The sequence below is a fragment of the Meles meles genome, chromosome 11, assembly GCF_922984935.1.
Source record: "Meles meles chromosome 11, mMelMel3.1 paternal haplotype, whole genome shotgun sequence".
Classification (NCBI taxonomy): domain Eukaryota; kingdom Metazoa; phylum Chordata; class Mammalia; order Carnivora; family Mustelidae; genus Meles; species Meles meles.
The window spans coordinates 88,705,407-88,729,059 of NC_060076.1; the positions used below are offsets into that span (position 1 = coordinate 88,705,407).

General features: G+C 44.2%; 1 protein-coding gene across 1 annotated transcript in view; it reads right to left on the reverse strand.

Moving 5' to 3' along the window:
* The window catches only part of PGM5 (phosphoglucomutase 5), a 191,393-nt gene that overhangs the window by 23,032 nt on the left and 144,708 nt on the right, over positions 1 to 23,653 (reverse strand). The window contains exon 10 of the mRNA XM_046022772.1: positions 11,110 to 11,244. Coding sequence (XP_045878728.1) covers positions 11,110 to 11,244 — 135 coding nt within the window. The remainder of the gene's footprint in view (positions 1 to 11,109; positions 11,245 to 23,653) is intronic.

Here is a 23,653-nt window from a genome sequence, read left to right on the forward strand (position 1 = left end):
CCATCTTGGATAAAGAGGATTATTGAACAACCTCAACTCAGCAACTCTTGCTTCAAGCCAGGAGGGCAGCAAATTTGTTGCACAAGCCCATCTATGTAGGGATTCTAAAGGATGGGAGGAGTGAGAGGGAAGAACAGAAAGACAGGTAGACAATCTCAACTTCATTTTTGAAGCTTTCTCAACAGTATAGTATATCTAACACACCAAGTCACAAGGGCCCAGGCACCCTCCTATAAGATCAAGATACTTAGAAGCTGCCATTTCTATTAAGACATCATCTCCCATAGATCGAGGTAGCCTTCAGAGAATTTAAAGGGAAAAGATGATAGGACGAGACAGGTTAATTCCGTTTTAAAACAAGTTACTAATTAGTCTGAGGCTCTTTGATCTTCATGTGATCAGAAAACCAGTCAACACTGCTAGTAATAAAAATGGCATTCACAAGGATCATAATCACTAACATTACTGAGTACTTTCTATGTGCCAGGCATCATCCAAAACACCGTGTATGAATGATCCCATTTAATCATCACAAGAACCCTATGAAATAAACAGTATTTTGATCCCCATATAACTGAAAAGTAACTGAAACTTACAGAAGGTAAGTTGCCCGAGGTCACAGAACTGGAAAATGGCCCATGTGGGGCACAAGACTGAGGATGCAGGATTCTAAAGCCCAACCTTTGAACAATGGGACATCAGGCCAAAATCTTGGTGCCCCCAAGCAATTTTATCTACCCGCAAAAGAGACTGTGGTTTTATCTATTCCTCTCCATATTGTGCATGACTTTTATTGGGATGCTTTGACATCTTGGGGCCTTGCTGATACTGCAAGGGACTGCCCTTTCCAGAGTCAGCTGATTTCTAGAGATAACAAATAGGTGCCCTCGTTACACACCTTCCATTTGCAGACCAACCAAAGTCCTATCTCCAGTCATCTCCCAATGGGGCTCTCACATTCTGCGTCACTCTCCACCAGCCCTCATCAACCATGGGCGAGGTGTCAGACAACCAGAGACACCCACCTTCCCCAGAGCCTGCTGAAAATCTTCAAACTAGCCAATCCTAAGCTTGCTTACACTGCCTTGTCTGTTCCTTTCTATAGAAACCACAATAAAAGTTCTTCACCCATACTTCCTTCCACTCCTTCTGCCTCATAACTGACCATGGTGTTTCCCCCTACGGCCCTGCATGGAGTGGCATGCCCCTTCCCTTGGGAAGGGTGACTAAGAAGTTATCTTCTCAATGGCAATTGTCTCCTGATCTGTTGGCTTCACCATACCTGAATAATAATAAAACCTATATATTAAAACACTCTCATAGTTTCATTACTTCCCACACCCCTATTCAGTCTAGAATACACAGGCCCCAACCTACAAACAATACATCACATGATAGTTTCTACGAACCAAAATGCCTGGAAATAAAACCAAAAGCAAAAGCAAACAAGCAAACAAAAACCCATAAAGGAAGAATTTCACAAAAACCTTTCCTGTTTTCTTTCCTAAGACCTAAGCATTATGGTAGGAAAATGCTGCCCTTCTGGAGTTTTTCATACAAGCTCGCTTTCCTGGGAGGCGAAAACAAAGGAAAAAGGGGAGCTCCCTTGCCCGCGTCTTAAACAGGGTTTCTCTTCTGGGGATTGGGATGCCAAACCTAAAATCAGACAGGAGAGCTAAAACAGACACATTCCTCCCCTCAGCCACCCAGATCATATGTTCCCCAGGAAACATGTGTGACCATGGTGGCGAGCCCAGGCAATGCCTCCTCCTGATGCTGCTTGAGTGCACGGTCTGGTCAGAGCCTTCTCCTGAAGGTCGCAGGCAATCTCCACCTTCACCATCAGTATTCATTCACCAAAATACACTCTTATTTAGGAGCAAAGCAAATGATTTACCCTCCACCAAAGAAGGGCACCACTTCAAAGAAACCCTGAATCTCTGCCAGCTGATGAGCTTTGGGTAGCTTTCTGCTAAAGGGCACGGAAAGTTGATTGTGTTGTGTATCTGGGCTGGAACAAAGAGGATGCTGGGAAAGCCAGATTGTGCTGCCCACAGTTGTCAAACCCATTCATCTGGTGCGAGGAGTTATGGCCAATGACCCTCTGTACTTGTGTGACCAAGGCAAATTCATTCATGCTCCCTTTTCAGGCTGAGTAAACAAGATCCAGCAAAAACTGTGATTTGTGGACATAAACAGTGCCAGGTTAACCAGTAGCTGGTTAGGTATGTGCTCTGGGCACAGCAAAGCAGAGACACCAAAATAAACAGCTTCACAAGGCAGGGGGGACCCAAATTTTTAAATTTTCCTTACATTTACATTCAAAGTTAATTTTGTTTTAATTTTGAATTAAGTATGGGGAAGTAGGGAGGGGAAATTTTTTTTTTTGCAGAGCTTTGGATCACTAAACCTTCATTTAAAAATGACTCAAAGTCAGGATCAAGGCACGACTTTCAGTTCTTCTGCTTCTTAAGGCCACTGGCTCTTGGGATAAATCAGAAATGTCAGATAGCCTTAAAAGAGTTAAAATAAGGGTCTCTTTTGTGCTTACTGCCAAAAGGGTGGGGGGTTTGAGCTAGACTCTGCCTGTGGACTCAACAGGAGTGGTTCACAGCGGCAGTCCGAGCTCATCAGGACACACACTTTCCCACACATGGTAGAACACCCACTCAGGACCGTGAACGGAGTTCTAATCCCAGCAGAGGCAGGGAAAAGCCCATTGTCATCAAAGCCCTAATCACCCCTGTACCATGACAGACACTAGCCCTGCGAAACACCTGCCAAGCTCCCAGTCCAAGGGAATTTTTCACACACCAGCAGATGATCATTCCCAGTTCTCAGTTCCAAGGAAAACAATCCATAATAATAGCAGAGCAGGAGTCCAGATTGCAATATCTAAGGGAGAAAAGGAGGACTGTTTCGCCCACCCTTTTTAGGAGGCTCTTCACCTAAGTGAGTGAAATAAAGAAAACCCATACATCTTTGCTTCCTTCTCAAATTTCATTCAGCTCCAAGAGACGCTGATTTGTGACGGCGTAGCTATACGAAATTCCTCTCTACGCCACTAGAGGGAAATCTAACCCATCTGACCAGACCTTGTTTCGTTTCTTTTCTTTATTAAAAAATAATTATCACAGGACCACAAGTTTAAGGTTCTAGGAAATGTTGAGACATTACGTTGTTCCCTCCTTTCCACGCCTGCCTACGTTTAAAAGTTACCTGACCCTACGCCGTCCTGGAGACGTGAAGAAGAGCACAGACTAGCCATCTTCACGGGGCGGGCACCCTCACAGTGGAGAAATTGCTCTGTCGATGGGAATCTCTTAAAAAGTTCAGCTTGAGTTTATTTCATCAAATTACATATTCAGTAGTTATGGAGAACAGCTGGTCATCTTTCTCTGCATCATGTTAGTCTTTAAATTCCTGAAGACCTCCAGGTCATGCCTCTCTGGCAAGCAAAATGAGCCCCTCTTCCACTTGGCCACAGAGCGCACGTTTTCTTTTAAGCACGTGTTTCTTTTCTAAACTCTCTCTACATCACTCCACCCTCCTCCATATTTTCAAATGACAGCAAATACAGACTCAACTAAAAGGCAAAAAAGAGAATGAAATATTTCCTCATCTTTCTCTTCATGTGTGGCTAGGAATAAATCTCTGGGCAAATTTTCTTTTTAAATAACAACATAGGGGCGCCTTGGTGGCTCAGTGGGTTACAAGCCTCTGCCTTCAGCTCAGGTCATGATCCCGGGGTCCTGGGATCGAGCCCCACATGGGGCTCTCTGCTCCACGGGGAGCCTGCTTTCTCCTCTCTCTCTGCCTACTTGTGATCTCTGTCAGATAAATAAATAAAATCTTTAAAAAAATAAAAAAATAAATAACAACATAATGTTTTTGATGCATATTAAGTATGAACCCAAAATCGTATATACATGTGTGCATATATGTATATATATTTACAAGCATAGACACATGTACATCCATAAGCATACACATATATACACATACATATATATATATGTTCATCTCGTCCTGAGAATTGAATATCTGGGTATCCATTATGTGCCTTTTCAGAATTCCATTGTCCCTAGCTCTGCTATTATATATATATATATTATTTATAATATATATCATATTATTTCAATTTCTAATTTCATTCTCCTAGTTTTTAACCATTCACTATGGATCCCCTGTTGAGTATAAATCCTGACAAGTACGTATGTAGAATGTTGTTATTTAAATAATTTTTGAAAAATCTATTCATTGTTAATTCAAATTAAGAGAGAGAGAACTGGTTGTTTTCAAAGTGCTCACACATATCCACATCCATACGTGTGGTCTAAAAACCACCAATAAAATATATTTGGTCATTCTCTCTGGTTCCAGGCACAGAGCTCCCCAAATCCTTTGAACTTCCTAAGTGATAAGAGTGGATTTGTTAATCATGGTTAAGTTGCTTTCGACCACACCTGAGTTTATGCTGATGAGGTGAGTCTTGTGGACTCCAGGACAGCTTCAGAATGAGGGCTGTAACCTGAGGAACCAATCAGGGGATTAGGGGGATGGAAACCCCCACCTCCCAGGAAGGGAGAAGGGCTAGAGGTTGAGTTCCATCATCAATGCCCAGTGATTTAATCAATCATATCTATGCAGTGAAACCTCTTTAGAAAACTCCTTAACAGCATTCAGAGAGCTTCTGAGTTGGTGAAGACCTCCAGGTGCTGGAAGGGTAGCATGCCAGGAGAAGCCATGGAAGCTTTGGCACCCTTCTCTCCATACTTTGCGCTATGGCCCTCTTCCATCTGGCCATTCTCGAGTTGTATCTTTTACAGTAAACCACCAATACTAAGTAAAGTGCTTTTTGGATGCCCTGAGCCATTCTAGCAAATTACCAATCTTGAGGAGCAGATCACAGGAACCCCTGAATTTGTATTCTAATGGGCAAAAATGTGGGGAGCTTGGCTACCCCATTTTCTGCTGGTATCTTAAGTGGGGGCAGTCTTGTGAGGCTGAGCCTTTCCTCTGTGGGGCCTGGGCTAACTCCACGTAATTAGTGTCAGAACTGAATTTAATTGTTGGGTACCCAGTGGCATCTAAGAATAAGGGCCTCGGTTGGTGTGAGGAAACACACACACACACACACACACACACACACACACACACACACACACACACACACACCCCTCAATAGGTAAACACTGAACTAAGGCTCCAGGTACAGCCTTGTAAGAGGGACTCCTTCCTCCGTGGACCTCAAAGAGTAGCAGGTTTCACTAAGACCTAGTTTGACTCTCTAATCCAGAAATTACCTGCTCCTTGAATATTAATGGCTCCCTGAATCAGTTTACTCACCCGCCAAAGCAGGATGATAACTCTACTCAGGGAAGGGGTGGTTCTGGAACTATTAACACAGTAATGCATGTACCCGACATATCTAGAACGTGCCTGGCTCATTGTAGGGACCTTAAAAATAACTGATTGTATTCCAACTTTCAAGCATAGGAGAAGACTAAGGATAGCACCAAGGTTCATACTGAGTACAGAATATTTCAGTCTCCCGTGTGATATCATCAGTCTGAGATATTCCAAAGTAATTAACACTGAATATTGCATTCCTTTGGCAAAATCCTACTGGGCATGTACCATCTGCCAGGTAGCCGTGAATGCACTGGGGAGACAGTGAAGACAACTGACAAAGTCCCAGCCTCTTGGGGTTTATATTCTCTTGGGAGAGACACAATAAAACAAGTAAATGTGGATGTGAGATGGAGGTAAGTGCTAAAGAGGGGAAGTAAAGTGGGGTGAGAAAGCTCAGTGGTACTCGAGCATCAGGTGATTTTATGCAGGGTGGCCAGGGGAGTCCTCATGGAGAAGGGGGAGGACCAGTCATGCAGATACTGGAGGGAAGGCATTCCAGGCTGGGGAGACAGCCGTTGTAAGTGTCCTGAGGCACAGAATTCTTGGCATGTGCACAGAACAACAGCTGGAGCACAGAAACAGGACAGGTGGCAGGAGATGCAGTCAGAGGGAGGAGGGGCCATTTCCAGGAGGAGTTCTGAGACCATGGTAAGGGTTCTGGTTCTTCTCTGAGGGAGATGGGGCGACGCTAAAGGATTTTTGCAGAGCAATGAGGGGACTTAATTTTTTTTTTTTAATCATTCTGGTTGCTGTGCTAAGACTAGGGTGTGGGTGGGGACTAGGCAAGGGCAGAAGGAGGGAGACCAGGTGGGAGAGATATGCAATAATCTAGAGGCCAGAACACTAGCCTGTCCCTGGACAGAAATGGTAGACGTGGCAAGGCAGGGCCAGACTCTGGTTGTGCTTTGAAGGTCACATTGGTAGAGTGTGCTGTTGGAGGTCACTATTGCTTAAGTCAAGTTGGGTGGGCTACCTGAGAGAGAAATCCCAAGGATAGGGGCCCATGCACATAAGGGCACTAACAACAGGTGTTGCTCTTCTTGCAATGTTAAAAAATTCAATGATTTGTCTATAGGGCTTAGGAGTTCATCTGTTTATTATTAAAAGTGTGGCTCCTGGACCAGTAGCACAATATTGCCTAGGAGTTTGCAGAAATGCAGACTCTCTGGCCTTTCTCAGTTCGAGTCAGAATCTGCATTTTTAGCAAGATTCCCAAATGACGTAAATATACACTAAAGTTTGAGAACACTCACCTAATTTGAACCATTTGGGAAACTGTTCAAAAGCGCAGTCCCCACCCTAGAAAAATTAAGGTAGAATCTCTGGGAATGAGGCCCAGGCATCTTTACCAAAGCCCCCAAGTGGTCCTGGTGTGTAGCCTGGGTTAGAATCCCAGATCCAACTCTTTGTTCCTGGAACATTTCCTCTGCACTACTAGGCTTATGGGCTAGTGCCCTCAGAAGCCCACTCTAAAGAGATGGCCAGATCTAGGGTAGCATGAAGGCATGTAATTAGAATAACCCCATGTTCCAGTTTATTGGGGTCAGTCTCAACATAATTATTAGTGCCTCCTTTCACTCTCAAGTGGATCCTGGTTTAGATGAGAAATTATGTTCTCCCAATGTAACACAAAATGGCTCCATACTTAATATTTCTCGATGATAAAGTCCTCATAAGAACAAGTAGAACAAAATGGCCGCCAGCTCTTGGTTGGACAGATGAATTCCTTATATGACTCCCGGTGCTTAGATATTGGTTCTTAAAGTAGTCTATATCCAGCATATCAGAAATACATCAATTCCCGTCAACTGTAAGGAGGGTTGGGGAAAACTGGTCTCAGTCCAAAACTTGGGGTGGGATAGGGTACGGTCAACTGTTGATGACCTGCAACTGATTATCAGGATGTGATTATCTAGCCCTTAAAAAAAACTTCTCCTTCCTTTTCCCTTTGGATTTTTATTGTTCATGGAGCTACTCCACCCTCAGGTTCAAAGGGGAAAAGAGAGAAGGTAAATAAAAAGTTAATTGAGCACTTCCACTAATAAGCTTGGTGGGAAAGAAAGTGGAAAATAACGGGGCTGTTTCTGGTCACCTGTGAACTTAAATCCTCTTGGCTCATCCCTTTTTCCAAATCATTACCAGCTGGTTTGAGGTCTTGTTGAAAGCCTACCGATTGCTGGTAAAATTACCCTTGCATTTTCAAAACTATGTGATCTTCCAGAAATAGGCCTTGGAGGCTTTCCTTCCTGATTAACCAAGGACACAGAGCAAGGGCAAGGCAAGCACCTTGTCCTTTCTCCAGTGCCCCTCATCTTCTTCCTCCCCTCACCACCCATTCCTAGAGGTAGGTGGATAGAATTCTTTAAAATTATTTTTTGAGGTAATGAAATTAGTTTAAATCACTTAAAATAAATACCATAGTAGCTGTTGTAAAAATATACCCAAATAAATCTATAGGCAGGAGAAGGGACTCTTGAGCATACAGACTACATGACAGATTTTCCTAGCTGCATCCCTGGGATGGTTACAGATGCTTTTTTTTGAGGCAACCACAGTATTAATGTTTAAAACACGTTCTGTTTCCATGTGTTTAAAATGTCTGGACTGAAGTGTCCATTGATTGATGAGTGGATAAAGAAGATGTGGTACACACACACACACACACAGGAATATTACTCAGCCATAAAAAAAATGAAATCTTGCCATTGGCAATGGCATATACGGAGTTAGAGAGTAGCATGCTAAATGAATTAAGTCAGCCAGAGAAAGACAAATATCATATGGTTTCACTCATATATAAAATTTAAGAAACAAAACAAAGCAGCAAAAGTACCAAAAAAAAAAAAAAGAGAGAGAGAGGCAAATGAAGAAATAGACTTTTAACTATAAAGACACATTGATGGGTTACCAGAAGGTAGAGGGATGGGGGAAATGGGTGACGGGGATGAAGGGGGGCACTTGTGATGATCCCATGGATTGGCTGAATCACTACATTGTACACCTGAAACCAGTACCACACTGTGCTAACTAACAGGAACGTAAATAGCAACTTTAACAAAGATGTATGGACAAGAAACTATCCATGCAAAGTACAATAACCAGATACTGGGAAGCCAGTGGAAGAGAACTCTCTAGTCCTTTTGTTATTAACTGGAGTGTAGGTGGGTACTGAGTTAAGGCAGGTAAAACAAGAGTACCTGCTGAACCAGACAATTGATCCATGGAATCCCTAGACATTCGAGAGGCACTTTACTGGGGGTCTGAGCATTGGGGGAAGGGGACATCTGTTTCCTTTCCTGGGCTGCAAATCGGAATAAGCTGGAACACGGCAGGAGGTGTCTTCAGCAGAGGAAGCGGTACAGCTGGTCTTTGCCCATCAGGCCTCAGATCAGTGATAACCCGAGGAGCATGCCTTATCTTGGATCTCTGTTAACGGTTGACCAAAGGCATTTCCTTCCAGAGCGCCACAAAGGCAGAAGATGGGGTCCTGGGAGGCAACACTGTCAGGAGGCCTCAAACAGTCAAACGTAAGTGCCTGGGTGTGGTTCGGCAGTGTTGGGACCGCGAGTCTGCTCAGAATCTTCTTCCTCTTCCTTATGGGTGTCCATGCCTTTTCAAACCTTATTCTAAACTACACCCTGACTTGCATGTGTTATGGAATAGGGCTTCCGTCGGTGAGCCAATGATATCAGGTATTTTAATAAGGAATTCTATTTTAAGGTGAAATTTTGGGCTGGATCCTGAGGTAAATATGGTGAGGCCCCCCCGAGCCAGGTTTGGGAAGACCCTGACTCAGGATTAAAAAGGGAAGGCAGATTATTGATCAGAAGAACAACATCAACAAAAGGAGTCCCCAACCAAACTCTAGCAGCAGGCCTATTGGAGGTTTTCAGCATCAAAGGAAGCGCTGGGGAAAAAAAAAATGGTGCCCCTTGGCTTTGGTGGAACATCTCAGAGAGAGACTCACTTGGGCACAGGATTGTTTCCGCACATGTCTAAAAGCCTAGGCGTCACACTCCTGCAGTCAGTGTGGAAGGTAAATACAAATAAGCAACTATCATAACTAGTTAGCCTGTGCAAATAGGGAAAAGTATGTTGAGAAAAAATAGCCTTGAGTCAGAGTGAGTCAGAGTTGGTGAGGCCAGGAATGTCATTCCTCACCCTGTATGTAGCTCTGGGTTTTTAGGCCCTTGTTTTAATCTCTTTTCCCAACATGAGAAGTAGACAGGGTTTATATGGAAAGAGAGGGTAAGTCTCCAATTCTTGCATGATTTGGTACTATCTTGGGTGAAATGTACTCACAGACAAATTATGCTGGCAGGGCGTGGCCCGACCTTGCATGGAAAGCCTGTGACCCTGACAGGAAGGCCCGAGGGCCTTATACTAGCTTCATCCTCTCAGCTCCCAGCCTCTGAGGTCCCTCCTTCCCCATCTGAGCTGATCTGCCCCCAGACAGATCTGGTTCTGTCGTGAGCTGTGGGGATCTATGGCACCGCATCTGTCAAGTTCTTTGAGACTCACCCAGGAAAGATACCATTTTAAGAAAAACACACTAGGGGCACCTGGGTGGCTCAGTGGGTTAAAGCCTCTGCCTTCAGCTCAGGTCATGATCCCAGGGTTCTGGGATCGAGCCCCGCATCGGGCTCTCTGCTTAGCGGGGAGCCTGCTTCCTCCTCTCTCTCTGCCTGCCTCTCTGCCTAGTTGTGATTTCTCTCTGTCAAATAAATAAAATATTAAAAAAAAAAAAAAGAAAAACACACTAAACCACTAGCAAAGAAAGAAATCCCTTTCTGGTCTCATGTTGGGGCATAACTTTGGCAAATGATCATTGGAAACTCGGAGTAACTCTAAAATGAAAAGTCGTGAGATTTTCTTTGCTTCTCTACTTCTCTGCGAAGGAAGTGTTGCCGAAACCCGTGGTTTCATCCCAAGGAATCACCTCGTCCATACCCAGAGTGACGTAAAGACCAAGGGGGTAAGGGACAGCGAGCGGTGGAGCTGGAAGTATCCAGTGTTGTAGGAGGTCCTTTCTGCTATTAATTAATGTTGCCTGCAGCTTCAATGAATATAAGAGTGGAGATGCTTACATTTGGGCTATTTATGATTTTTTCTGGGTTCTTCATTAACTCTCCTGTTGACAACATGAAGGGGCTTTGCCAAACACACAGTGGCCCAGCCTTGGCTCGTCTAGCTTAGCCCCCCCTTAACTTTAAATGCAGACCAGCCCTCGCCCCTCTTAAGAGAAACTGCGCTCTGCATCGATCTCAGACAGGAGGCATCCGCACCCGCACCTCAAGGTCATGACCCACCCCAGAGTTTGCCAAACACCTGGAGATTCATTATTTACATACGCAGAGTCAAGGCTCTGAGGAGTTGGACCAGTTTGACTCTAACTAAAAATTTCTCTATACAACGTAGTGTTTCTTGATGTCATCCCAATTTAACAAACTGCAGAACAATCAAGAAAGGCAAGGCATCTGGGAAATGCTGGTCTAAACTCATCACAGAGACTAAAGCCCCAATTTTCTGTTCCAAACACTGTCATGAATGACTGGAATTTGCCTGGAGTTACTTACTGTCAGCTTGTCCTTCAGCAGGATCTACCCATCTAGAAAGTAAAATCACCCCGACTAAAGGCCCCCAAGAGTTCCCTAAATTTTCCAGGAATGATGAGACACACGGTGCTGAGGGTACCTGGGGCTCCTGGTCGTGACCGCTGGGGTCCCTCTCGTAGCTCTCCGCGTACAGTCTGATGGTGGCCCGCACGCCACTAGAGGAACTGAGCCGGAAGATGAGCCTTGACGCATCTGAGAAAATGATCCTCAGGCCCTGAGACAAGAACAGCCAGAAGGGATCAGTGAATCACGGGAGACACAGGTAGAAACAATGAATACCTACATGTGGTTAATGTTGGGGGAGACTTAGGGGCATACCTACGAACAGATGCTCGAGTTCCTTTGGTTGGGAGTTGTGGGAGCCAGAAAGAGGCAGAGGGACAAGGCGGGGGTGATATTTAATAAATGTCCCTGGGCCCAAAGTTCGTCCCTTAGAAACTGCTGAATGCAGTGGGAGGAGGCAATTTGTCTATTACAGTAAAGCAAACTGCCTGTGTTAAGCCCACCCCGCGTACTAATAGGCTTTGCTTTAAGTTCATTTCTTTCGATTTATTCCTTGTGCCCACATTCCCCTTGGTTGCACTCGAAGCCTACAGTGACGTGCTCAGGTCTGGAACCTCAGCTGGGTCCTGCAGTTCCTGCACACAAACTCATCCCCCTGGCTCTGTTCTTCCTTCTTACTCTCCGACCCGGCCACCAGGGTGGCATGGGGGGTAAGAGCTGAAGCACTATTAATTTGCTTTTGGCTCAGAATGCTTCCATTTTCCATGCCCCTGTTTTCATTAGTGGCAGGGATATTTGAAAAATAGAACCGGAAGTTCATATTGGAACATTTGTTGAAGGAAATTTGTTTTCTTAAGACGACTGATAATGCCCTTGTTATAAATAAGCATATCGGCAGGGGCCAGAGGAAAGAAGAGGAGGAAACAAAATAATTAGTCTGGCTGCTTGTTATTTCTGAAAAAGGAGAAGTCTCAGGCAACTTGGACATCAGACATTTTTCCTAAGAAATTGGCCCTTGAAACGCGTCTGGCCTTAAATCATGGTTGTTAAGAATAAGTTATGATTAAAAATATACCTGACATAGGGGCGCCTGGGTGGCTCAGTGGGTTAAGCCTCTGCCTTCGGCTCAGGTCATGATCCCAGAGTCCTGGGATCAAGCCCTGCATCGGGCTCTCTACTCAGCAGTGAGCCTGCTTCCTCCTCTCTCTCTGCCTGCCTCTCTCCCTACTTGTGATCTGTCTGTCAAATAAATAAATAAAATCTTTAAAAAAAAAAATATATATATATACCTGACATATAGATTCAACTGCCAATCCCTGACCCTACCCCCATATCTGCTGGGGTCGGAGGGAGGGTAGGAACCACTCTGATTCCATCTGCATGGTTTTCTGCTTTTTTAAGTTTTGGGCATATTTTGTTCCTGTCCCCAAACAACAGCCTTAGCCTCATTTGGAGCGATTCACTGTTTGCCACGATGTGTGTGATAAAAAGGAGCCAGCTCCCTTTCTGGCAACTCATCTCTCTCTGATACTAGCTTTGCAAACAGGATGATACTGACCAGGATTCATTTGCTGGGCAAACATTCTACAGTAGCTCCTGGGGGACCCGGTCCTGGGCTAAGCCCTGGGGATATGAAGAGAAAGATACCGTCCTTGCTCTCCGTAAGCCTGGACTAGTCACCACAACTGTAGTATAAGGAGCGGCGACCATCTTCCCAACCACCTTCAGCGCGGGAGGAGTGAATAGTTAGGACGTTCCAAATGGAGCAAATGCACCAATTCCCTACTACCTGGTAAGTGTTCTAGACCAAATTATGTTCAGACAACGAGGCCCCAAGGTTCCAAGACTGCATCCATGGTCGTGTTTCTACAAACTCCTTTGAAGCTGTCATTTCTTTATAAGCTTGCACTCCCCTTGTCACCATATATGGGACACATGAGTAGATAACTAGTCGCTCAAGACTATGGGTTATGCCTAAGTTGGTTAAAGCAATATTTAAGGTCGAAGCCCTAAGTCCCCTGTTTTTATAGATTCCAAACCACTTAAGGCCCCCTCTTCTGATGACCACCCAAACTCAATCCTTTCCTGTAGCTCCCATGACACCATTAATGTAATGGACCAATAATTCATTAATAACCCCAGAGTCTTACATAGCCAGTGGGAGGTATTCAGAAACTCAGGCCATAGCAAACCATCAACATGCATTATCAACTCACAACTAAGCTTTTTTACAGTGAATTGATGTTACTTTTTTTTCCTTGTGGGTCGCCCTATCTTTGGCTGTTCTTCCAGAAGGCTGGTTAGAATCTACACCGGCTAGCCTGGAGTAGATTTTGCATTTGAAACAAAGACAAAGGTGTGCATGAGGTACTCCTGACTGCCCAGCCTTCTCTCTTTCCTAAGGACCCAGCCATGAGATCTTGCCAGAGAACCCCTGTTGCCCTGTGAGACCTCCAAGTGGGGAACATCACAGTTCTCCTCCTCCACATCACGGGAAAGAAGTTCTAGACTCAGCCCAATTCTGGGCTGCAGAAACCCCAGATCCCCGTCTGCCAAGTGTCACTTTGATGTGGGAAGCTGCCCTGGCGTGCTTGGGTGTCTCCACGTTCTTTCAGCGAACTTAATGAATGTGCATTCTAAACACAAGCCATGTCCTCTCCAGTATGCATCATCACCTACTTTCAGTTAAATTATGAGGCCAGAGTCACCACTACACAAGACTTGCCAAGTTTCTAAATGTTCCACGATTCCAACAAAAGCATACCCATCATACATTTTGCTTTTTTTAATTTGCAGCTTAAACCAGGGGTTGGCAATATAGTTTGTCAGCCAAACTGGACGAACCACCTAGTTGTATAAATCGGGTTTCACTGGAACACATCCAGTCCTTTTGTATTCTCTAAGGCTGCTTTTGTGTTACAACTGCAGAGCTGAATCGTTAGGACAGAGACTGTCTGGTCCACAGGGGCTAAAATATTTACCGTCTTTTATAGAAAATGTTTGCCAACCCCTGATATAAACCACTACATTATCCACAAAGTGAAAAACTTACACTTCAGCTCTACCCCTGAAAGCGATTTTATCTATGTGCCTTATCAAAATCCCAAGACAGAAAAAGTATGAAGGGTGTCCAATCTGCGCATTTCCACAGGTATTCTAGCCATAGATTTGTCTAGATGTGTTTTGACTTGAATCAACTTACTTCTGACTGACTACTCATGACAAAAATGGATTTATTAAATTCATTTTCATTTCTCATCCTCTCTTTCCTTGCAGGGTCTACAGGGTCCTGCCTCATAAAACTCATGTTTGCAGTCACTCTAGGAATATTCTTGGAGATTGTATAAAATTCCACATGAGACATTTCCTCAAGAGCCAAGTGTTGGGAAAGCCTTTCCTTCCCTGAGGAACTGGTATTTTTTTGTCTTTCTGACAATAATAACTCACCATAGTTCCCTTTTCAATATGGCTGCCAGAATACTTAATGCCAAATTTGAGGTTCAGCCCGAGCAGATCCTTAGGACTTGCATAACTATGAATTTTTCTTCTGTTCTTGACTCTCCATTCTTATTTCTATTTTCCCTAGTCTTGATTTCTGTTTCTTATTTACATCCTAACAACTTCGTTATGCATGTTTTTGCTGCCACAAATCCCCTTGAAGAAACAAGGCCCAGCTAGAAATAAATACAAGAAGTTCCCATCTCAGCCTTAACCCTAAAGAGTTGGAATTGCTGAAATAGGTCTTTGGGTCCTTCATCAAGCTTATGAGCTCTGGTAGGGCAAAGCCTTATGTTCCTTGTTCGCCATTTATCCCCACAGTCCAGGACAAGGGCTGGCACATAGTAGGCCCTTTGCAAACATTTCAGTGTGTGTCACTGATCGTTTGACAGCTGGGGTGAGTACCACTGGAGTGTCTCCTTCCACATTTAAGGAGGGCTCACAGGCCAAATGAAAACACACTTATGTTCTCCATCATAAACATATTTACCTGGAAGGGTAGTCACGAGTAATGCTGTATCTACTTAACCTTCATTTTTAAGGGTCCAATTGGGGTTAAGACAATGGAGTTGAAACATGGTAGGTTCTTGTCCCCACTTGTGTGATGTTAGACAAATCATAAAGCCATGGATTGCAAAATTTGCTGCACACTGGAATTGGCTGGGGTCTTTGAAAAATATTGCTATCTGGCTTTTACCCTAGACACTGTAATTTAATGAGTAAGTTATCACTTAGGCGCCGGGATAGCAAAAGCTCTCTGGGTGATCCTACTGCATAGGCAAATGTAGGCATGCCAGTAGTAGTCACTTTTGTTGGGTCACCTGCCTCATGGATCAAGTGACTGACTAGAGCACCCACCCGTTTTCAGGAGGATCCCTTTAAGATCTCAGGTTTCGGCTGTGTACTCCCAAGGGACCGGAATCTCAGGAGTGCTAATAAAACGTCTTGCTGCGGTGTCCTGAGAGCCTCCTCCTAATGCCTTGCCAATAGCGGAACCATTACAAGAATCTCCCTTGAGCCATCTGACACTTAGAACTTTCAGCACGATCTCCTCAGGGATTCCTAAAGCAACAGTGAAGGAACCCATGACACCTCTGTAGTCATAGCAACAACAGTGGCCAGAACATCCAGGATGACACAACGGCCCCAAGCTCAAAGAAAGGGAAGAGATGCCGTTTTCCATGTTAAGATCATGTTAATTACAGAGCAGGGTATCCAAGGGGCCCTGTCTGTACCAGCCCAACATTTTCTTCCCGTTGAGTGCCTGCAGCGAAATGCCTCGGTGACAAAAGTGGGGTTTTGCCCACCTTCGCTTTGTCCCAGCACTGTTAAAGGGCCATGCTTTCCTGCAAGTTTCTCCACCCCAAAATCTTCCAATGTGCTCCCAGGGACCACTAGAGCTTCTGTTTTTCTCTCCATACTTGCCCCTCTTTGGTTTGCTGCTCACGGAGAGTCAAGTTTGGAAATGATGAAGCCATGGAATTCTGGCTTGGCTTATCAGCTAGTGGTCTTGAGCAAGTCACCTGAAGCTCTACAAGACTTAGTTTCCTAAAGATGGATGAAAGACAATACGGCCTGACTTCCTCGGTTGCTGTAGCATCAGATCAGAGAATATATGTGAAGAGTGCTTTGAAAATTATAAATCAGTCTATAAATACTATTCTTATGTTAAGCTTTTAATGAAAATGGTACTATGCTCTTAGTCATCCAGGCTTCCAGACTTTGCAGAAGATTGCCAAATGAAGCTTGAATGGTGATGGCTTATGGCACATTTATTTTTAAATTAGGCAGCATTAAGATTAATTTTATTTTAAGGACTGTGCCATGTTCTCTGAAATCACTACTAAACTCGCAGATCTGTTACCATTTATCTTCTCTTCCCTTCCATCTTATCTTCCATCTTATCATCCCTCCCACCGAACTGACTTCTTTGACCATAAAATTTCCCTTCTAAGTTGATCTATTTAGACCATTAGGCTCCTGAAACAAGGATCTCGGAGTCATCAGGGCCACTTCCTCCCTTCCCTGGAAAGAAAGGGGAAGTTAAATACTGCTTCAGGTAACAGCTGGTCAAGAGAGGAGCCGGAACTTTAGGTCTTCTGACCCTGGCTTCTACTTTGAGGTTGAAGCATAAGAGAGGGCTGAGAGCCACACATTGCTTCTCGTGACATATCCAAACAATATCTCGTATGTTTTCTACCAACTCCCAAAAGAGCCCAGAGCCTTATGTAGAGCAAGTATCTGATAAATGCTGGATAAATAAATGTTGATTTTTTTTAAGCCCTCATGTAAATCAATGCAGAGAGATGTGCAAGTTGCTAAACACATACACAGAGCTGCCAGATGTTCGTTTGGAGACTACAGAACATGTTGGAGCCAGGCGGGGAAGGAGGAGTTGTACATTACCAACAGTTACTTGGCAGTATCCGACCCCGTCAAATAGAACGCAGGACGGATTCCAGGGGAAAAGAGCACATGGCCCTGAAAGCCAGGACAACGTCACATATACAGTCAGTTGGCCACACCAGGCACGTGAACCTGGAGACAAGACAGGCGTGGAAGAGAGAGACTCGAAGCCTAATTCACATGTTGTCTCCCACGGGGGATCCCAGAGATTGGTCTGGAAAGCCTCAAGGTGAAAATACTGCTGTGTAACATCTGAACCATATTTTGCAGAAGAAAGCATGCAGCTTCTAAAGCAGAAGATTTAGATTGGAGAGACATCTCTCTCCATGAAAAAAATTAACTAGAATTACCCATTTTTCTTTGTTGAAGTCAGAGTTAGCTGCAAGTGTGAGTTTGGAAGGGGTTGAGCAGGGCAGCAGCTCGTCCATACTGTGCCCTCAGAGAGATGACAAACAGGAAGACAAATTAGAGAAGTCTCTTTCCTCTTGGCTGGCCTGGGCTTCAGCTTCTCCTTCCCCCACTAGCCCGGGTGCCTTTTTGCAGTGCACTAACTGCACAGCCATACCTAAGTGCCCGACTTTGGGGAGCAAATTCTCATCTAGTCCTTTTCACCACCAACCCAGCTCTCTTGGAGACCAATAACTGCAAAAAATTATTTGGGGGAAATCAAGGCCAAATGACTTCCTAAGTGCTCTTTTAAAACATATGCCCAGCAAAAACTGCATTAGGTGAGGAGAGCACTACTGGGAGAGAGAAGACCTGAAGACTATCCAGATTCCAACTATCAGATTTGGAACAATGGAACGAGGTCACACATGTTCCATTTCCCCTCATCATTGGCCAAAATGGCTGCTGATCCCCATTCACTCAACACCAGCCCCAGTTCTGGGATATTTTGGAATCAGACATACTTTACCCAGACAACAGAGGTAGCTTCCTCTCTCAGTTCCTGTGATAGTCCACAGTTTTTTTCCTTTTAATATTTATGTTTCCTGGTAACGGTTACCCTCCTAACTATACACAGAATTAGTAGTTTGGTAGGAAGTAATTATGATGTCATTCATTCCAGAATACTTAGATTCTTATCACACATCTTAGCAGGATTAGACTACCAGCATTTTAGAAGACAGTCCTAAAGCAATCAACTTATGTCAGGGGGAGGTGCTTCGTTATGACAAAACTCCAGTGAATCAGAAGCAAAGTAGTAAGAATTTACCAACGAATCAGAAACACGGTTTCCCTCTCCTTCCTTCCTACTCAGCCAATAGGTCTTTATGAAGCAATGAATATGTGTTTGGTCTTTGGAAGATGAATAGCAAAATCGCAGGAAAAGTAGCTATTATTAAACAAAAAAATTTTTTTAAATACATGGTTTTCTTTTTTTTTTTTTTAAGATTTATTTATTTATTTAAAAGACACACTGGGGGCGCCTGGGTGGCTCAATGGGTTAAAGCCTCTGCCTTCAGCTTGGGTCCTGATCCCAGGACCCTGGGATCAGGACACACATTGGGCTCTCTGCTCAGCGGGGAGCCTGCTCCCCCCCCACCCGCCTGCCTCTCTGCCTAATTGTGATCTGTCTGTCAAATATTTAAATAAAAATCTTAAAAAAAAAAAAAGACATACTGAAAGAGGGAGAGAGGGAGAGAATCTATATAGACTCCCACTGAGGGCAGAGCCTGACACGGGGCTCGATCCCAGGACTCTGAGATCATGACCTGAGCCGAAGGCAGAGGCTTTAACCCACTGAGCCACCCAGGTGCCCCAGGAAATCCCAGTTCTTTATCTGGAAAGGCAAACAACGGTTTAACGACATTAGATGAAAGAAAGACATTTAGTCTGACAATATGGTTTTCCCTGGGCCAGCTCCCACTCATTCTTCAGGGCACAGCTTAAATCTCACCTCCCCAGAGCCCTACTTGAGGTGAGCTCCCCCTGCTCTGCACTCCCAAATAGGTTCGTCCTCTGTAATACTGTTCAGTGAACTCTATAGTGATTACAAATTTAATGTCAGTTTGTCTTCCCTACTAGATTCTCCTATGTGCCGGCGTAGCCTCAGCGCCCAGCAAGCTGACTGGCACATAGTAGGTGTTTGGTTAATACTCAGTGAATGATAGAAGGCATGAATGAATCATGCTTCCGCTGTCTTCACTGTATTGTACTAAAGTAGGAAAGGGATATATATTTATTATGAGGATTTTTTTTTAACCTCACAACTTGCAACAGAAAAAGGATTTTTTCACCCAGATTTCATCACAATATACATGTAATGACAACACCTCCCTCCCAAAACACTTCTGTCACTCCACAGAGGAAGACTATTTCTAAGTACTGACTTTCGGATTCAACTGAACTCTATAGGTGGGATCATCAGCATGACTAAAATGATTTCTTAAATTCCTCTTTGAGATGCGCAGAGCACACTCCGGCAAGCGGCATCGTACAGGGATAAGTTGTTCACAACGGTCTCTCGCTTGGTTCACAATTAGAATGTGATGAAAGTTGAAGGTTGACCAGTTAACTCTAAATTGAGAACTCAGTCCTTGGCACCTAGATTCCCCAATCAGTTGCCTTCGTATGATGCCTCCAGAAACAAGGCTATGGTAAATTTCTCTCTCTCTGCTAACCAAGGGTTAGTAGAATCTCAGTATATATTAACATGCCAAAGGCCAGACTAAGACATGATTTCAAGATTGCCAATTTACTTGCTTCATTATTTCTAAATACTGAAATTAAAAAGTGCAGACACCTTCCCGCGTATTGAAACAACTCTAAAAGCGAATTAACTTTGCAGTCAGTCTTCAAAGTACGCTTTTTCTCTGAACTAATCTCAAATGGTCCTTTTCTCCAGGTTGAGGACAACATCAAAATGTTTCCACACAGCATGCATAACTTGAAGAGGTATTAACAAGCTGAGAGCTGGCCTGACATAATCGAATTGGATTTGGTTTTCCACATCAGCTAACTGGTATGCTTTTATTTACATCAGGTTTTTTAATATCATCTGAACTGTTACTGGCAAATGACTTCAGCACTGGTGGAATTTCATGATTTTTGATTTGTTAAATAGAAATACAGGCACGGGACGAGTCATGAGGAGAGACTCAGTTGCTTAAATTCTGCTGCTGGTGTCAAGATTGCTCTCTACAAAGCTAATTGTCAAAATACAGGTCATGGTTCTGGCATCGATGCCCAGCCTAGAAGTACTTGATGTTGGCACGTCTGTCACACTGTCCATCTTTCATACCACCAGGACTGGAGTATTCCTTCCATTGGGGCTGGAAGAGTCTCATGGCCATGAAACATTGAGTGGCGACCCCGAGAGATTTGGGCTACAAGGAGAAGATGGGGAGGATAATGGTAAGAGGTAATCTGCTGCTGCTGCTATTCCTTGGGTTGTTGATGGTTAAGGAAGAGAGAGAGAGCACCTAGCACCATGGGAAATCTTGATGTTCATGCAAGGAACTCATCCTTGAGGAAAGAGTGGGCCACGCATCAAGACTTAAGGAGCTGCCTGCCTTTCTCTCATCTTTCTCATCTTTTTTCAAGGCATAAAGTGGGAACATCTTGATAGGAGTTACTGGCTTACTTTTCCCACTCTTATTTGAAGAAACCATCATCATTCATTCATGTGACTAGATTTTACCTGAAAATAAATAGTGACATACTCTCATGGGACAAGAGAGAATGAACCCACAGGTGTTGAGCCATGCCTCATTAAATTGCTATTTCTAAATCAGAATTCCTTGTGGGTCCCACTTAATGGAAAACCACATCAGCTTTCCTCTTGGCACCCAACATCACAAAATGGTCAGCCGCTTGGAGGCAGCCACAGTAAATTCCATGTGACCTGGATAGGTCGTGGGTAGGCCAATGGGGTCCCTGGGAATTCAAGTCAGGGGTTGAATACTTCAGGGGTTTCCTTCTTGCTCCTTAAATGACCCACAGGGTCTCACAGAGAGGACAGATTTTGCTGAATATTCCCACAGCTGTGAAGTGGATGGAGGGCAGGGCTTATCACTAGAACAGGATTTTAATTTCATTTTGGATGGAGGAACATTTCTTCTTTATCTCTGGAGATATATGTGAAACCGCTTTTTTTTCACAGTCCCTTTCCTGACTCTAACCCCAAATCGAGGACAAAAAGGAGACTGAGCTGCCTTAAAAAACCTTTCCCTTTCTAGAGCAAAGTGGGTTGGAGGAGATGGGGGAGGAGTGGACTCAGGGAAGGCAAAGAACTGTGACTTTGAATCAATTCACAGATGACTCAGAAACTGAGGAGGCCTTCCCAATGTCTTCACATGACACCCTGCAAAGCTGTATTTTGTTCAGTGTTGTTGTCCCTGTTTTTCTCATCATATATGGTCAGTAAATGTCAAAATCCTTCTTTCCCAAGGATGCTCTTTTAACCTAACCTCTTCTAGTTAACCATTTATTAGTGGTTATTACATGTCAGGACTTCCCATGTATTATCGAATTCTCCCAAGGGCTGTATGAAGAAGCCACAATTCCTATTTTCACAGATAAGGAAAGGCACAGGGAGGTTGAGTAACTTCCTAAGATCACCCAGCAAGGAGGCGGTAGAACTGAATCAACCTCCAGACTTGCTGATCTCAAGCATCTGCACTTAAACGCCTCCCACACCCTTTCCTCGAACTGATATGCAGTCACGCTGAAGATTCTGAAAGGAGGAAGCAACTGATAATTCTGGAATATCAAATGGATACCAGCCACTGAGCCTGGGGCTTTATAGAACTTTCTTCTCACACCTTCTCTATAACCTATATGATAATTATTACCAACAGGCCATCTGCCTGGCCCAACAAGTTGAGAAAAGAAAGAATTAAATAATGTACCCAAAGCCACAAATCGAGGCAGGGAAGAAAGACTTCAAACCTATGTCTGCTTGACTCCAACATAATACAACCCTGGAGAGGCCATAGCAATCTGCTTCCCACAGCAAACGGAGATGTTGCATTATTATGTTTCCTTTGGGTTTTACTAGGCGAGGCATACTGTGTTTGTCCTTATAGATCAAGTCTCTTCCAACTTAATTTTAAAATAATACATTATTTAATAGATTATTTTAAATTACAGTATTCTCTCACCAAAAAGACAGATAATAACAAAGGTTGGCAAAAGCATGCAGAAATTGGAAGCCTCATATACTGCTGGGGAGAATGGGAAGCAGAGAAATCGTTCTTGAAGACCATATGGCTGTTGCTTTAAAGGTTAGACCTAGAGTTACCACTAACCTAGCAATTCCACACTTAGCAACACACCTACGATAATTAAAAATCAATGTCTGCTCAGAAACTTTATGTGAATATTCACAGCAGCACCCTTCATAATAGTCAAAGAGTGGAAACAGCCTAGGGTGCCTGGGTGGCTCAGTCGGTTAAGAGGCCGACTCTTGGTTTCGGCTCAGGTCATGATCTCAGGGTTCCGGGATGGAGCGCCGTGTAGGGCTCCATGCTCAGCGGGGAGTCTGCTTCAGGATTCTCCTTCCCTTTCCTTCTGTCCCTACCCCCACTCATGGACACTCTCTTTCTCCAAGATAAATAAATACATATTTTTTTTAAGTGGAAGGAGTCCAAGCATCCATCAACTGAAGAATGGACAAACAAAAATCAGTCTATCCACACAATGGTTCCCTTTGAGTGAAATATCCAGAATAGGCAAATCCAGAGAGACAGAAAGTAGGTCAGGGACTGCCAGGGTTGGAAATGGAGATTCCAGCTAACAAGTACACGTTGCTTTTGGGGATGACAAAAATGTTCTACAACTGACCATGGTGATGATGGCACAACTGCCTGAATATGCTAGAAACCACCGAAGTGTACACTTGGCATGGGTAAATTGGATGGTGTGTGAATGGTATCTCGATAAAGCTGATACACATTTATATTAAAAATCTGCTCCAGGGGTGCCTGGGTGGCTCAATCAATTAAGAGCCCAACTCACGAATTCAACCCAGGTCATGATTTCAAGGTCGTGAGACCAGCCTTACATCGGACTCCGTGCTGCACGTGAAGTCTGCTTAAGATTTTCCCTCTCCCGGGGTACCTGGGTGGCTCAGTGGGTTAAAGCCTTTACCTTCGGTTCAGGTCATGATCTCAGGGTCCTGGGATGGAGCCCCGCATCAGGCTCTCTGCTCAGCAGGGAGCCTGCTTTCTCCTCTCTCTCTGCCTGCCTCTCTGCCTACTTGTGATCTCTGTGTGTCAAATAAATAAATAAAATCTTCAAAAAAAAAAAAAAAGGATTTTCCCTCTCCCTCTGCCTCTTGCCCCCCCCAACTTCTTCCTCTCTAAAAAATACAAATGCCCCCCATGACAAATGCAGTTAGTATGCATTTGGTAGGCTCTCCAGAAATATCTCTTGAATGAAGGCACCGAAGTGCTTTATGGGTTTTAAAAATAATACACGTTCCTTAAATTCAAATATATCTTTTAGGAGTAGATAGATGGTGCCTGCTTTGCAACAATGTCACAGGAAGTGTGCCCAGACTCGACCATCCCTGGAAGCGACTGCTGATGCCCTGACTTCTCAGGAGCTGAGATGTCGCCTTGATGAAGGAAGTTTACCAACACACCCCCATTGCTGGAACTCCCCCTCCGTGCCAACAGGACCAACAGCAAGAACCATGTGTAACTTGCTGACGATGAGGATGGCACTGAGGGTTAAGTGTCCCCCCAAACTCTCCGTGAGCCAAACCCAGA